At 42.7% G+C, this 13417-nt stretch overlaps 1 protein-coding gene across 3 annotated transcripts; it reads right to left on the bottom strand.

The window, feature by feature from the left end:
• Window positions 1-702: 702 nt before the first annotated feature.
• SENP8 (SUMO peptidase family member, NEDD8 specific) lies at window positions 703-12872 on the bottom strand. Of its 3 annotated transcripts, none has more exons than XM_063445901.1 (2): window positions 12848-12872; window positions 703-1561 (listed from the first exon to the last, which is right to left on the bottom strand). In XM_063445901.1, exons 1-2 carry the CDS (start codon window positions 12859-12861, stop codon window positions 919-921), a joined length of 657 nt encoding a protein of 218 aa, XP_063301971.1. In that variant the 5' UTR covers window positions 12862-12872; the 3' UTR covers window positions 703-918. The 3 variants fall into 3 exon arrangements, with proteins under 3 accessions (XP_063301971.1, XP_063301972.1, XP_063301970.1); XM_063445902.1 differs by lacking the exon at window positions 12848-12872 and adding an exon at window positions 12720-12781; XM_063445900.1 differs by lacking the exon at window positions 12848-12872 and adding an exon at window positions 4592-4616.
• Between the last annotated feature and the right edge of the window lie 545 nt (window positions 12873-13417).

A 13417-nucleotide genomic window follows, 5' to 3' on the forward strand; every position in this document is an offset into this window, starting at 1 on the left:
AAGGCAATGAAAACGAGTGCACTTAAGGGCTTTCCTTAACTAGATACAAATGATACCCACAGAAACCAGATTACACTTTGTAAAGGTTGCTGGTCATTGAAAGGTAGTGCCTAAAGCTGTCCAACCGGTGTGGGGCTGGAGCTCTGACACTATAGAGCTAAAAGAGGCACTAAACACAATGGGACAGCAATTAGGAGCAACTGCTGCCTAAGAGCAGTAATTTGGGTAATACTTTAATTACAGTGATGCTCACTTAGATGTGGCATTACTATTGTTTTACTCATGAAGGGAAATTCTTCAAGAGAATTTTTTTTTCTAAAATCAATTATTCTTCTCTTTGAAAAATTAGCCAAATATCGACAATTATAGGAACGGGTACATTTTATTACATTGCAGGAAAAACAACATTTTGATCAGAGTGGATCTTTCTCAGCCTCTTCCCTTGAAGCCACATAACATTTTCCATTTCATCTCCCCCCTCCCTCCCCCAAATTATAAGCCACAGAATACAGAAACAGGTTTAATTAGTGAACTTCATGGATAACGATTAGGGAATTCTAAGCTTTGACCACTGGAAAAATTTGGCCGTTGTTTTTCCAGCTCAGCATTTTGGTTGCCTAACATTTGCTATTTCCTTGTCAATTTTCTGTTCAGTAAAAAAAAAAAAAAAAGAAAAAAAAAGACAAAACCGTGCCTCCCAGAATGTAGTGAGGTTAAAGATCACTGCAGCATTTAAAGAGTCATGTAGAGTAAAATCATTCTATCTAGAATCCAAACCAGATATATGCTGCTAGTATTGTTCACTGCCAATGTGCCCTCCTCAAAGACCTGTATGCCTTGTATTCTAGTTAAATAAAACCTATATTTGTTTGTGGTATAAGTTACTATTGTGACTAAGAGTGGGTGCCTCTCCTCTTCTTAAAGGCACTGTTTGTTAGAAAGACGGCTTAGTCCATTAATGGTCTCTTTCCACACAGACCGTTTCTGGGTTACATACTGGGGTGTGATTTTCTGCAGGATTAGACTGTCCTGACCATGCAAGAGCTGCTCACACAAAGCTTCTGCTACGCACGCTACATACATCCCACAGTCATAGCTGTTGTGCTGGGTAGGAGCATTCTCCTCACGATAACATGGATTATCACGAAGCAGAGGACTTAAACTCCTGGCCATAAGTCTGGCGTGTGGTGCATTTGTTCCCGATGCAGAGTCATAGTGAAGGTAGCTTTGGAACTGGCGGACGTAGGCTAGAAGACTCCAGTGCGTGCCCCCAGCTTCTGACCCTGCATTATCATTGACAGGTAACAAGATAAGTTCTTTGCTGGGAAGGTCCAGCGGTCCCAAGAATTCTGGGGCATCTCGTTCACAACATTTAATGAACTGGCTCACTTCAGGACTGAGGAAAGCGATTCGCTCTGATAGGGACTGAGGTAGATTGGAGGCCAGGTACTCAAAGATAAACCCAATGACGTTATCATTCAGCCAGTGTGGGGCATCGAGAAGAGCAACATCCGAAGATCGTAAGAGGCAATCTCCGTAGCTCAGCACTATCTGCTCCATCCTGAAAAGTATTCGTAAGAGAATGTACAAGGAAATATATAAGTACATAGTAATACACATGTAGAAATAATCTATCACATGTCTGAACCCAGAGCACAGACATTGGTTTTTAAGCATCTCACATCCCCCGATTTATACAGAATATTCTCCAATATCAAAATCAAGCTTTATGTAATTGCACCTTTTTTCCCCCCTATTTCCCCTTTATTTTAACTAATTTTGGATATATTTTATAAACATGTCAATTTGCTGTACAGGCAAAAAAATAAATAAAAAATAATAAATGGGATTTATTCAGAAACTGACGAGTCTGATCATTTTCCGGTAAGTCACCTAGCAAGCATGCCTCTAGTGACTGTCTGCAGGGTTAAAGGACCACTCTAGGCACCCAGACCACTTCAGCTTAAAGAAGTGGTCTGGGTGCCAGGTCCAGCTAGGGTTAACTAATTGTTTTATAAACATAGCAGTTTCAGAGAAACTACTATGTTTATCAATTAGTTAAGCCTTCCCCCAAATCCTCTAGTGGCTGTCTCACTGACAGCCGCTAGAGGCGCTTGCGTGATTCTCACTGTGAAAATCACAGTGAGAGCACGCAAGCGTCCATAGGAAAGCATTATGAATGCTTTCCTATGTGACCGGCTGAATGCGCGCACAGCTCTTGCCGCGCGTGCGCATTCAGCCGACGGGGAGGAACGGAGGCGGAGAGGAGGAGGAGAGCTCCCCGCCCAGCGCTGGAAAAAGGTAAGTTTTTACCCCTTTCCCCTTTCCAGAGCCGGGCAGGAGGGGGTCCCTGAGGGTGGGGGCACCCTCAGGGCACTCTAGTGCCAGGAAAACGAGTATGCTTTCCTGGCACTAGAGTGGTCCTTTAAGACTGCCTCAAGTGGTTGTCAATCAATGTCATTAGTGCAGTTTCTCAGAAACTGCAATAGTTTCCATTGCAAGGTTAAGGAGACAGGGACATTTCACCCAGACCACTTCAATGAGATATGGTGGTCTGGTTGCCTATTGTGTCCTTTCAACACATGCTTGCAGGGAACCCATCATCCACTCATATTATAAATGCTAGGTCCAGTTTAAAGCCAATCTGCTACTGTGTGGGGTATTTGCATATTTTGCGCAGTGTAGAGGAGCATAGACATACTTACATAGGCGTGCGCACGGGGTGTGCCGGGTGTGCCTGGGCACACCCTAATCCCCGTGGCACGCCTATGTATTGCTGTTCCTGCAGGCACTCAGCTCCCCATTCCTCCTCCTATGTTCCCCCTGTCATGGGGGGAAGGGGGGGCAGGTGGTGAAGGACCCCCAAGCGCCGGTCTCCACTCAGCCGCGGCGAGGGAGCTGTGTGCTCTCTGCTTCCTCTCGCCGCGTGGGCTGTCTGCTGTAGCTGGGAGCCGGAATATGACGTCATATTCCGGCTCCCAGCATCAGCAAACAGCGCGCGGCGCCTGACCGACCCACTGGACCCCAGGGACAAGTCCACCAGCACTCCAGGTAGGGAGGCTGGGTGGACATTTTTTAATTAAAAAATTATAATTTGTGTGTATGTGTCTGTGAGTGATTGTGTCTGTGAATGTATGTATGTGTGTGTGTGTGTGTCTGTGTGTATGTGTCTGTGAGTGAGTGTGTCTGTGAATGTATGTATGTGTGTCTGTGTCTGTGTGTATGTGTCTGTGAATGTATGTATGTGTGTGTATGTGTCTGTGAGTGATTGTGTCTGTGAATGTATGTATGTGTGTGTGTGTCTGTGTGTATATGTCTGTGAGTGAGTGTGTCTGTGAATGTATGTGTGTGTGTGTGTGTGTATGTGTCTGTGAGTGATTGTGTCTGTGAGTGAGTGTGTCTTTGAATGTGTGTGTGTGTCTGTGTGAGTGTGTCTGTGAATGTATGTATGTGTGTGTGTCTGTGAGTGAGTGTGTGTGTATGGGTGTGTGTCTGTAGGTGTGTGGGTGTCTGTGAATGTATGTGTGTGCACGCGTATATATGTGTGTGTCTGTGTATGTGTCAGTCTGTGTGTGCACGCGTATATATGTGTGTGTCTGTGTATGTGTCAGTCTGTGTGTGCACGCATATATATATATATATATATATATATATATATATACACACACACACACACACACGTGTATATTATTTTTTTTTGGGAGGTGGAAAAAGAGTTCCCACACTTTATTCCCCAGGACTTCACCTGAGATCTCCGGATCTCCCCTGTCGGCTCACGCAGAGTCGGCGCTATCTGAGTGCCGGCTCTGCTCTAAGCCTCCATGGGCTCGAGGGGAGATCAAAGATCTACCTCACCAGCCCACAGCAACATGGAGGGAGGCAGTAGAGGACCCGGGGAGCTCTAGACAGCAGCTCCGCCAGGTTCCTCTCACGAGATCTGAGCTATGCCACGGCAACACTCAGATCTCGCGAGAGTTAACTCTAGCCCCGCAGGCTAGAGTTCACTCTCCACTGGACCACCAGGGATGGCACATGGCAGCAAGGATCCCCCCTCCCTATATAAGGTAGGGAGGGGGGATATTTACTAATCTGCCCCCACCTCCACAATCCCTCCAAACATACAGCCCGCACGCTCACACACACAGTACACTAACCGCACCCTCACAAACACACACAGCACCTTTACAAACACACAACACCCTCACACACAGCACCCTCACAAACACACACAAACAGCACCCTCACAAATACACGACACCCACACACATCACACAAACGGCACCATCACACGCACACGCACACATCACACAAACAGCGCCCTCACACAGCACAGTAACAGGACCCTAACAAACACACACACAAACACCCTCATCCACATAGCACACTACCAGCACCCTCACACCACCCTCACACAGCACACGAGCAGCACACACATACACAGCAGTGTATGTGTGTATATGTGTGTATGTATGTGTGTGTGTATATATATATATATATATATATAAATATATTACATATATACACATGCGCCGTGTGTTTGTGTTTTAGGGTGCACACCCTAATGCAATAGGCTGCGCACGCCTATGCATACTTAACTGATGTCGCCATTTTTTTCTTCAGCTTCTGGCGCTTCTTCGGCCAGGAGACCACGTCAGTGCTGTACTACCAGACCCCAGAGGGTGATTAAGGAACTTTAAAGAAACAGTCACCTTCAAAAATGAAACTAGTGTATGTAGCAATACAATAGAACCTTCACTAATAATAAACATTACACACATTGCCTTAAGATGTACATATTTGCTCTTATGTAATGGGATGCTCTTGGCAAAAATGCAAAAGACCTTGAAATAAATATGCTGGTTATTTTTGCATTCTGGTAAAAAGTATGAGGAAACATTTTTACAGTACCTTAAAGGGACACTATAGTCACCAAAACAAATTTAGCTCAATTATCTGTCATTTATGAGAAATCACTTTTGTTTCTGTTTATGGCTTATGCAGTCAGTCTCACCTGCTCTGGCTTTAACTGACATAGCCCACATGGAAAGAAAATAGTTTTATTTTTAATAAGATGATGCTTTCTTTAAAAGTTTTTATCTGGTGTCTGTAAATTGAACTTTAATTACATAGAGCAAGCTCCTGCATGGTCTATTAAGCTATTAACAGAGCAGGAGATAAGAAATTCTAATTAAACAGTATAGGAAGTTTAAACATTAGATGACTATGTATAGGACATGTTTAGGAAGGCTGTGTAAGTTGCATGCAGGGAAGTGTGACTAGGCCTGCATAAACACAGTTATTTAACTTCTAAATGAGAACTCAGCAGTGAGACTATAGGGGCATGATCTATACACAACAATGCTTCATTACGCTAAAGTTGTTTTGGTGCATATAGTATCCCTTTAAAGGAACACTATAGGGTCAGCAACACAAACATGTATTCCTCACCCTATACTTTTAAAAACACCATCTATCCCCCCTGGACTCCCTTGCCCCCACTAAAAATAGTAAAATCTTAATTTTATTCCAGTCTGTTGGTGCTGACTCTGCACCTGATCTGCCTCCTTGGCTGACATCATCAGAAGTGGTGATCTCAGCCCATCACAAATCTTTCCCGTGGGAAAGCACTAGATTGGCTGACTGTCAAGGAGGCAGATCAGGGGCAAAACACAGCCCTGGCCAATCAGCATCACCTTCTAGAGATCCATTGAATCAATGCATCTCTATTAGGAAACTTCAGTTTCTCCATGTAGAGAGTGGAAACACTGAATGTCAGTCACACTGTGCAGCACTGCCCCAGGAAGCTCCTATAGCAGCCATCTGAGGAGTGGCCAGTGAAGTTATCTCTAGGTTGTAATGTAAACACTGCATTTTCTCTGAAAAGACAGTGTTTACAGCAAAAAGCCTGAAGGGAATTATTATACTCACCAGAACAAATACAATAAGCTGTAGTTATTCTGGCGACTATAGTGCCCCTATATCAGCTCCAGAGTATTTAATGTCACTTATTTTGAGTTCAGGAAATCTGCAAGCAAGAGATGGTCCTTCAGGGAAGCTTTACATTTAATTTGTGCTCATTTTTCTTTTCTAAAAGTTCAGATTTTCTCATGTATATAATATTAATTCTGTACACTCTTTGGTCCAAAGACTTTTTTTTGTTTCTTTGTGGTGTGATGCGGTGTGTGTAGATGCAGTGTGATGCGGTGTGTGTAGATGCGGTGTGATGCGGTGTGTGTAGATGCGGTGTGTGTAGATGCGGTGTGATGCGGTGTGTGTAGATGCAGTGTGATGCAGTGTGTGTAGATGCAGTGTGATGCAGTGTGTGTAGATGCGGTGTGATGCGGTGTGTGTAGATGCGGTGTGATGCGGTGTGTGTAGATGCGGTGTGATGCGGTGTGTGTAGATGCGGTGTGATGCGGTGTGTGTAGATGCAGTGTGTGTAGATGCGGTGTGATGTAGTGTGTGTAGATGCGGTGTGATGTAGATGTGGTTTGATGTAGTGTGTGTGTAGATGTGGTGTAGCCTTTACTTTTTGCTTCTTATGAGCACCTGCCCCCTATAAAAATGCTCAAAAATAGCTTGCTCTAGAACTGAACCCATGTAACATCGCATCTATGAAGACAGCACAGAACCAAAAAAAGAAAACCCACCTCAAGTTAGATCTTTTTTTTTTCAATTTCATTTTTAACAAGTTAAAATTTCAGCAATTCAAAAAAAAAAAAATACATAAAATAAAGTTATATTTTTCTGACTCTTATTAGTGACTAAATAACCTAGTATACCCTGGGCAGATACAAACCCAGTGACATTATATTCATTAGCCATAAAAAGGGGAGTTTCCTGGAAACATTATACAAACGGAAATTTCTGTAATGACTTATAATAGTATCTTGAGTCATTGATTTATTTAAGAATTAATGATCCACTAACCTGGAATGTTTACAAAAGCACAGCAATACTCTGGGATTGTATGAGTTACATATACTATACTTACTATAAAACACAGCCATACTCTGGGATTGTATTAGTGTCAGTTACATATACTATATTTACTATAACACAGCCATACTCTGGGATTCTATGAGTTACATATACTATATTTACTATAACACAGCCATACTCTGGGATTGTATTAGTGTTAGTTACATATACTATACTTACTATAAAACACAGCCATACTCTGGGATTGTATTAGTGTCAGTTACATATACTATATTTACTATAACACAGCCATACTCTGGGATTGTATTAGTGTTAGTTACATATACTATACTTACTATAACACAGCCATACTCTGGGATTGTATTAGTGTTAGTTACATATACTATACTTACTATAACACAGTCATACTCTGGGATTGTATTGGTGTCAGTTACATATACTATACTTACTATAACACAGCCATACTCTGGGATTGTATTAGTGTTAGTTACATATACTATATTTACTATAACACAGCCATACTCTGGGATTGTATTAGTGTTAGTTACATATACTATATTTACTATAACACAGCCATACTCTGGGATTGTATTGGTGTCAGTTACATATACTATACTTACTATAACACAGCCATACTCTGGGATTGTATTAGTGTTAGTTACATATACTATATTTACTATAACACAGCCATACTCTGGGATTGTATTAGTGTCAGTTACATATACTATATTTACTATAACACAGCCATACTCTGGGATTGTATTAGTGTCAGTTACATATACTATACTAACTATAACACAGCCATACTCTGGGATTGTATTAGTGTCAGTTACATATACTATACTAACTATAACACAGCCATACTCTGGGATTGTATTAGTGTTAGTTTCATATACTCTATTTACTGTAACACAGCCATACTCTGGGATTGTATTAGTGTTAGTTACATATACTATACTTACTACAACACAGTCATACTCTGGGATTGTATTAGTGTTAGTTACATATACTATATTTACTATAACACAGCCATACTCTGGGATTGTATTAGTGTTAGTTACATATACTATACTTACTATAACACAGCCATACTCTGGGATTCTATTAGTGTCAGTTACATATACTATAACACAGCCATACTCTGGGATTGTATTAGTGTTAGTTACATATACTATACTTACTATAACACAGCCATACTCTGGGATTGTATTAGTGTTAGTTACATATACTATACTTACTATAACACAGTCATACTCTGGGATTGTATTTGTGTCAGTTACATGTACTATATTTACTATAACACAGCCATACTCTGGGATTGTATTAGTGTTAGTTACATATACTATACTTACTATAACACAGCCATACTCTGGGATTGTATTAGTGTCAGTTACATATACTATACTAACTATAACACAGCCATACTCTGGGATTGTATTAGTGTTAGTTACATATACTACACTTACTATAACACAGCCATACTCTGGGATTGTATTAGTGTTAGTTTCATATACTCTATTTACTGTAACACAGCCATACTCTGGGATTGTATTAGTGTTAGTTACATATACTATACTTACTATAACACAGTCATACTCTGGGATTGTATTAGTGTCAGTTACATATACTATACTTACTATAACACAGTCATACTCTGGGATTGTATTTGTGTCAGTTACATGTACTATATTTACTATAACACAGCCATACTCTGGGATTGTATTAGTGTCAGTTACATATACTATACTTACTATAACACAGCCATACTCTGGGATTGTATTAGTGTTAGTTTCATATACTATATTTACTATAACACAGCCATACTCTGGGATTGTATTAGTGTCAGTTACATATACTATACTTACTATAACACAGCCATACTCTGGGATTGTATTAGTGTTAGTTTCATATACTATATTTACTATAACACAGCCATACTCTGGGATTGTATTAGTGTCAGTTACATTATTATTATTATTATTGCCATTTATATAGCGCCAACAGATTCCGTAGCGCTTTACAATATTTTGAGAGGGGGGGGATGTAACAATAAATAGGACAATTACAAGAAAACTTACAAGAACAATAGGCTGAAGAGGACCCTGCTCAAATGAGCTTACAGTCTATAGGAGGTGGGGTATTAGAAACATTAGGATAGGAAATATCAAGTAGGAGTGAAGCAGAGCTGGAGGAGAGAGCAAAGCACTGTCCCATAGGAGAGAGCAAGAGACAGGTATGTAAGGGAGAGATTACTCTGGGAGGCCATATGCTTTCCTGAAGAGATGGGTTTTAAGGCCCTTCTTAAATGATTGAAGACTAGGGGAGAGTCTGATGGCAGTAGGCAAGTTATTCCATAGGAGAGGAGCCGCCCGTGAGAAGTCCTGCAAGCGCAAGTTGGCCGTACGGGTGCGAGCAGCGGTCAGGAGGTGGTCGCGGGCAGAGCGGAGGGTACGAGGAGGGGCATACTTCTGGATCACTGAAGAGATATAAGAGGGGCTGGAATTGTTCAGTGCTTTGAATGTATGGGTTAGCACTTTGAATTGGCTCCTATAGGATACAGGGAGCCAATGTAAGGACTGGCAGAGGGGTGAGGTGTGAGAGGACCGACTGGAGAGGAAAATCAGTCTAGCTGCAGCATTCATTACAGACTGTAGCGGGGCAATATGGCTTTTGGGGAGGCCAATCAGGAGAGGGTTACAGTAATCCATGCGGGAAATTACTAGAGCATGGACAAGCTCCTTGGTAGCATCTTGCGTAAGAAAGGGGCGGATGCGGGCTATGTTTTTGAGTTGGAACCTACAGGACTTGGCAACAAACTGGATGTGAGACTCAAAGGTGAGACCAGAGTCAAGTATGACGCCAAGACAGCGCGCTTCTAGGGATGGACTTATGTGGATATCACTGACTTGAAGGGAGAGCGAGAGAGGAGGATCAGTATTAGGAGGAGGAAAGACAAGGAGTTCAGTTTTAGAGAGGTTAAGTTTGAGAAAGCGTGACGACATCCAGTCAGAGATGGAAGAGAGGCAAGCAGTGACACGTTGCAGGACGGCAGGGGAGATGTCCGGTGAGGAGAGGTATATCTGAGTGTCATCAGCGTACAGGTGGTAGTTGAATCCAAAAGAGGCAATAAGTTTTCCAAGAGAGGCAGTATAAAGAGAAAATAGAAGGGGACCAAGGACAGAGCCTTGGGGAACTCCAACGGAGACAGGGCGAGGGGAGGAGGTATCCTTGGAAAAGGAGACACTAAATGAGCGTTGGGAGAGATAGGAGGAAAATCAAGAGAGGACAGAGTCACAGAGACCGAGTGATTGAAGAGTTTGAAGGAGGAGAGCATGATCAACTGTGTCAAAGGCAGCAGAGAGGTCAAGGAGAATTAATATGGAGTAGTGACCTTTGGATTTAGCGGAGATTAGGTCATTAGTCACTTTGATAAGAGCGGTCTCGGTAGAGTGGAGAGGGCGGAAGCCAGACTGAAGAGGGTCAAGGAGAGAGTTGGAATTAAGGAAGTGAGACACACGGGTAAAGACAAGTCTTTCCAAAAGCTTTGATGAGTAAGGGAGTAGGGATATGGGACGATAGTTAGAGGGGGAGGACGGGTCAAGAGATGTTTTTTTCAGGATAGGTATTACAGTGGCATGTTTAAGGTCAGCAGGAACAGTGCCAGAAGAGAGAGAGCAGTTAAAGATGTGTGTTAGGGTAGGCACAAGACAGGGGGAAAGAGATCTGATGAGGTGAGATGGGACAGGATCAAGTGGGCAAGTGGTGGGGCGAGAGGAATGGAGAAGCGCAGCCACCTCTTGTTCAGTAGCTGGGGAGAAAGTCTGAAGGGTAGGGAAGGCATGATTTATGTGTGGTTGAGAAAGAGAACGGCAAGGAGGGGAGAATTGTTTCCTTAGCTGTTCAATCTTGTCAGTAAAGAAACATGCAAAGATATTAGCTGTAAGGTTAGTTTGGGGGGTGGCAACAGCAGGGCGGAGAAGGGAATTAAAAGTGTCAAAGAGACGTCTGGGATTGCGGGAGCATGAACTAATGAGAGAGGAAAAGTAGGACTGTTTGGCGAGGGCAAGGGCTGCGCTGTATGAAAGCAACATGAATCTATAATGAAGATAGTCTGCCTGGGTGCGGGACTTCCTCCAGGAGCATTCAGCACAGCGGGAGCAACTCTGCAGATAGCGTGTTGATTTATTATGCCAAGGTTGGGGTCGTGTTCTCCTCGAGGTGCATGTTTGGAGTGGGGCTGCAGTGTTCAAGACAGATGTGAGGGTAGTGTTATATGTGGAGATGGCCAGTGAGGGACAGGAGAGGGAAGGGATGGATAGCAATTGTGAATCAATGTCAGCCGACAGCTGCTGGAGGTCAATAGAGTTAAGGTTCCTCCTGAGCTGAGGGGGGTAAGGCTGAGGTTGTTGGGTGAGGGGGTAATTGAGAGCAAACGATAAGTGGTGGTGATCAGAGAGAGGAAATGGAGTGTTGCAGATATTAGATAATGTACATGAATAGGAGAAAATAAGGTCGAGGGTATTGCCAGCTACATGAGTGGGAGAATTAGCCCACTGCAATAGTCCAAGGGAGGAAGTAATTGAAAGTAGTTTAGAGGCTGCTGGGGTTAAAGGTGGGTTAATGGGAATATTGAAGTCTCCAAGAATTAGGGATGGAATGTTGGAAGAGAGGAAGTAGGGTAGCCAGGCAGCAAAGTGGTCAAGGAAGAGGAGAGGGGAACCAGGGGGACGATAGATAACGGCAATATTAGCAGAGAAGGGTTTGAAAAGGCAAATTGAATGAATTTCAAATGATGGGAAAGAGAGGGAAGGGGGGGTTTTAAAGGAGCAGTGTGGTGAGAGAAGAAAACCTACACCGCCACCTTTAATCTCCGCTTGTCTTGGATTGTGGGTAAAGTGAAGACCACCAAAGGACAGTGAGGCAGGGGTAGCAGTATCCGAGGGAGAGAGACATGTTTCTGTTAGTGCAAGTAGGTTTAGGGAGTGTGAGATAAATAGGTCATGGATGGAAGTAGATTTAAAGGTGCTGCACACAGAGCGTGCATTCCAGAGGGCAGCTTTAAAAGAGGAATTATAGTGAGAATTACATGGAATGGGTATTAGGTTGTTGTGGTTTCTGGTGTTTGTACCAGGTGGCTGAGTAGTGGAGGGACCAGGGTTTGGAGAGACATCACCTGCTGCTAGGAGTAGTAGGATGGAAAGGAAGAGAAGGTGTGAGTAAGATTTAAATGTTGGGGATGAGACCTTGTATTTAAGGTATTTAGGAGGGGTGTGTGGAGAAAGGCTATACATATACTATACTTACTATAACACAGCCATACTCTGGGATTATATTAGTGTCAGTTACATATACTATATTTACTATAACAGAGCCATACTCTGGGATTCTATTAGTGTCAGTTACATATACTATACTTACTATAACACAGCCATACTCTGGGATTATATTAGTGTTAGTTACATATACTACACTTACTATAACACAGCCATACTCTGGGATTGTATTAGTGTTAGTTACATATACTATATTTACTGTAACACAGCCATACTCTGGGATTGTATTAGTGTCAGTTACATATACTATATTTACTATAACACAGCCATACTCTGGGATTGTATTAATTTTAGTTTCATATACTATATTTACTATAACACAGCCATACTCTGGGATTGTATTAGTTACATATACTATATTTACTATAACACAGCCATACTCTGGGATTGTATTAGTGTTATTCACATTTTGGTGTCTTAGCAGAATTACCAGATTTAATTTACCCTAAAAATATTTAACCTGAGCCTAACACAGTCTCCATAATCAGCAGCTGACCCTCTGAGGTCTGATTATAATGACAGTGTGTATTCTGCAACACAGCCAGGAAGTGCCACATGCTCCCACTACATACCTTGCATCCAGCATGGGGGTTTAAAGAGCGTCACATGACTGTCCCAACGTCACTTCCTGTGCGGGCTTCAGCCAACGATCAGTCACTTTGCGCTCATTAACCAGACGGACGCCATCTTCCTGGAGACCAGAAGTCCTCATTAACGTAACGGAGGCCATCTTCTTGGAGACCGATAGGAACCTAGACATCCGCAAAGGATGTCGGGAACGGAGTCTGCCAGAATGCAGCTGCCTGGGTTGGTTGTTTAGAACTCTTATCACTCCCGACGTGTGTACAGAATGGAGATGACCAGAATGCATCTTTCTTTTGTTTAGAACTTTTTTTAAAACGCAAAATCGTCCGACGCGCAGAGATGACGTTGCCATCGTGCGCCAGGCACATGTGTCATTGCTTCCCCAGGGCCTGGCTGAATGCTGCACTTTATATTAGTGCATTCCTGGCATGCCTGTGTAGATGAGTTCTAGGAAATAGGAAAGGCAGTAGTATGGGAATCTGGCAATCCCTGTCTTCGCACAATTTCTGCAGGAAAATCTCTTTGGTCTCCCTCTTTCATGTTGGGCAGGGAGGGGT

The sequence above is a fragment of the Pelobates fuscus genome, chromosome 3 (genome assembly GCF_036172605.1).
Source record: "Pelobates fuscus isolate aPelFus1 chromosome 3, aPelFus1.pri, whole genome shotgun sequence".
Lineage (NCBI taxonomy): Eukaryota > Metazoa > Chordata > Amphibia > Anura > Pelobatidae > Pelobates > Pelobates fuscus.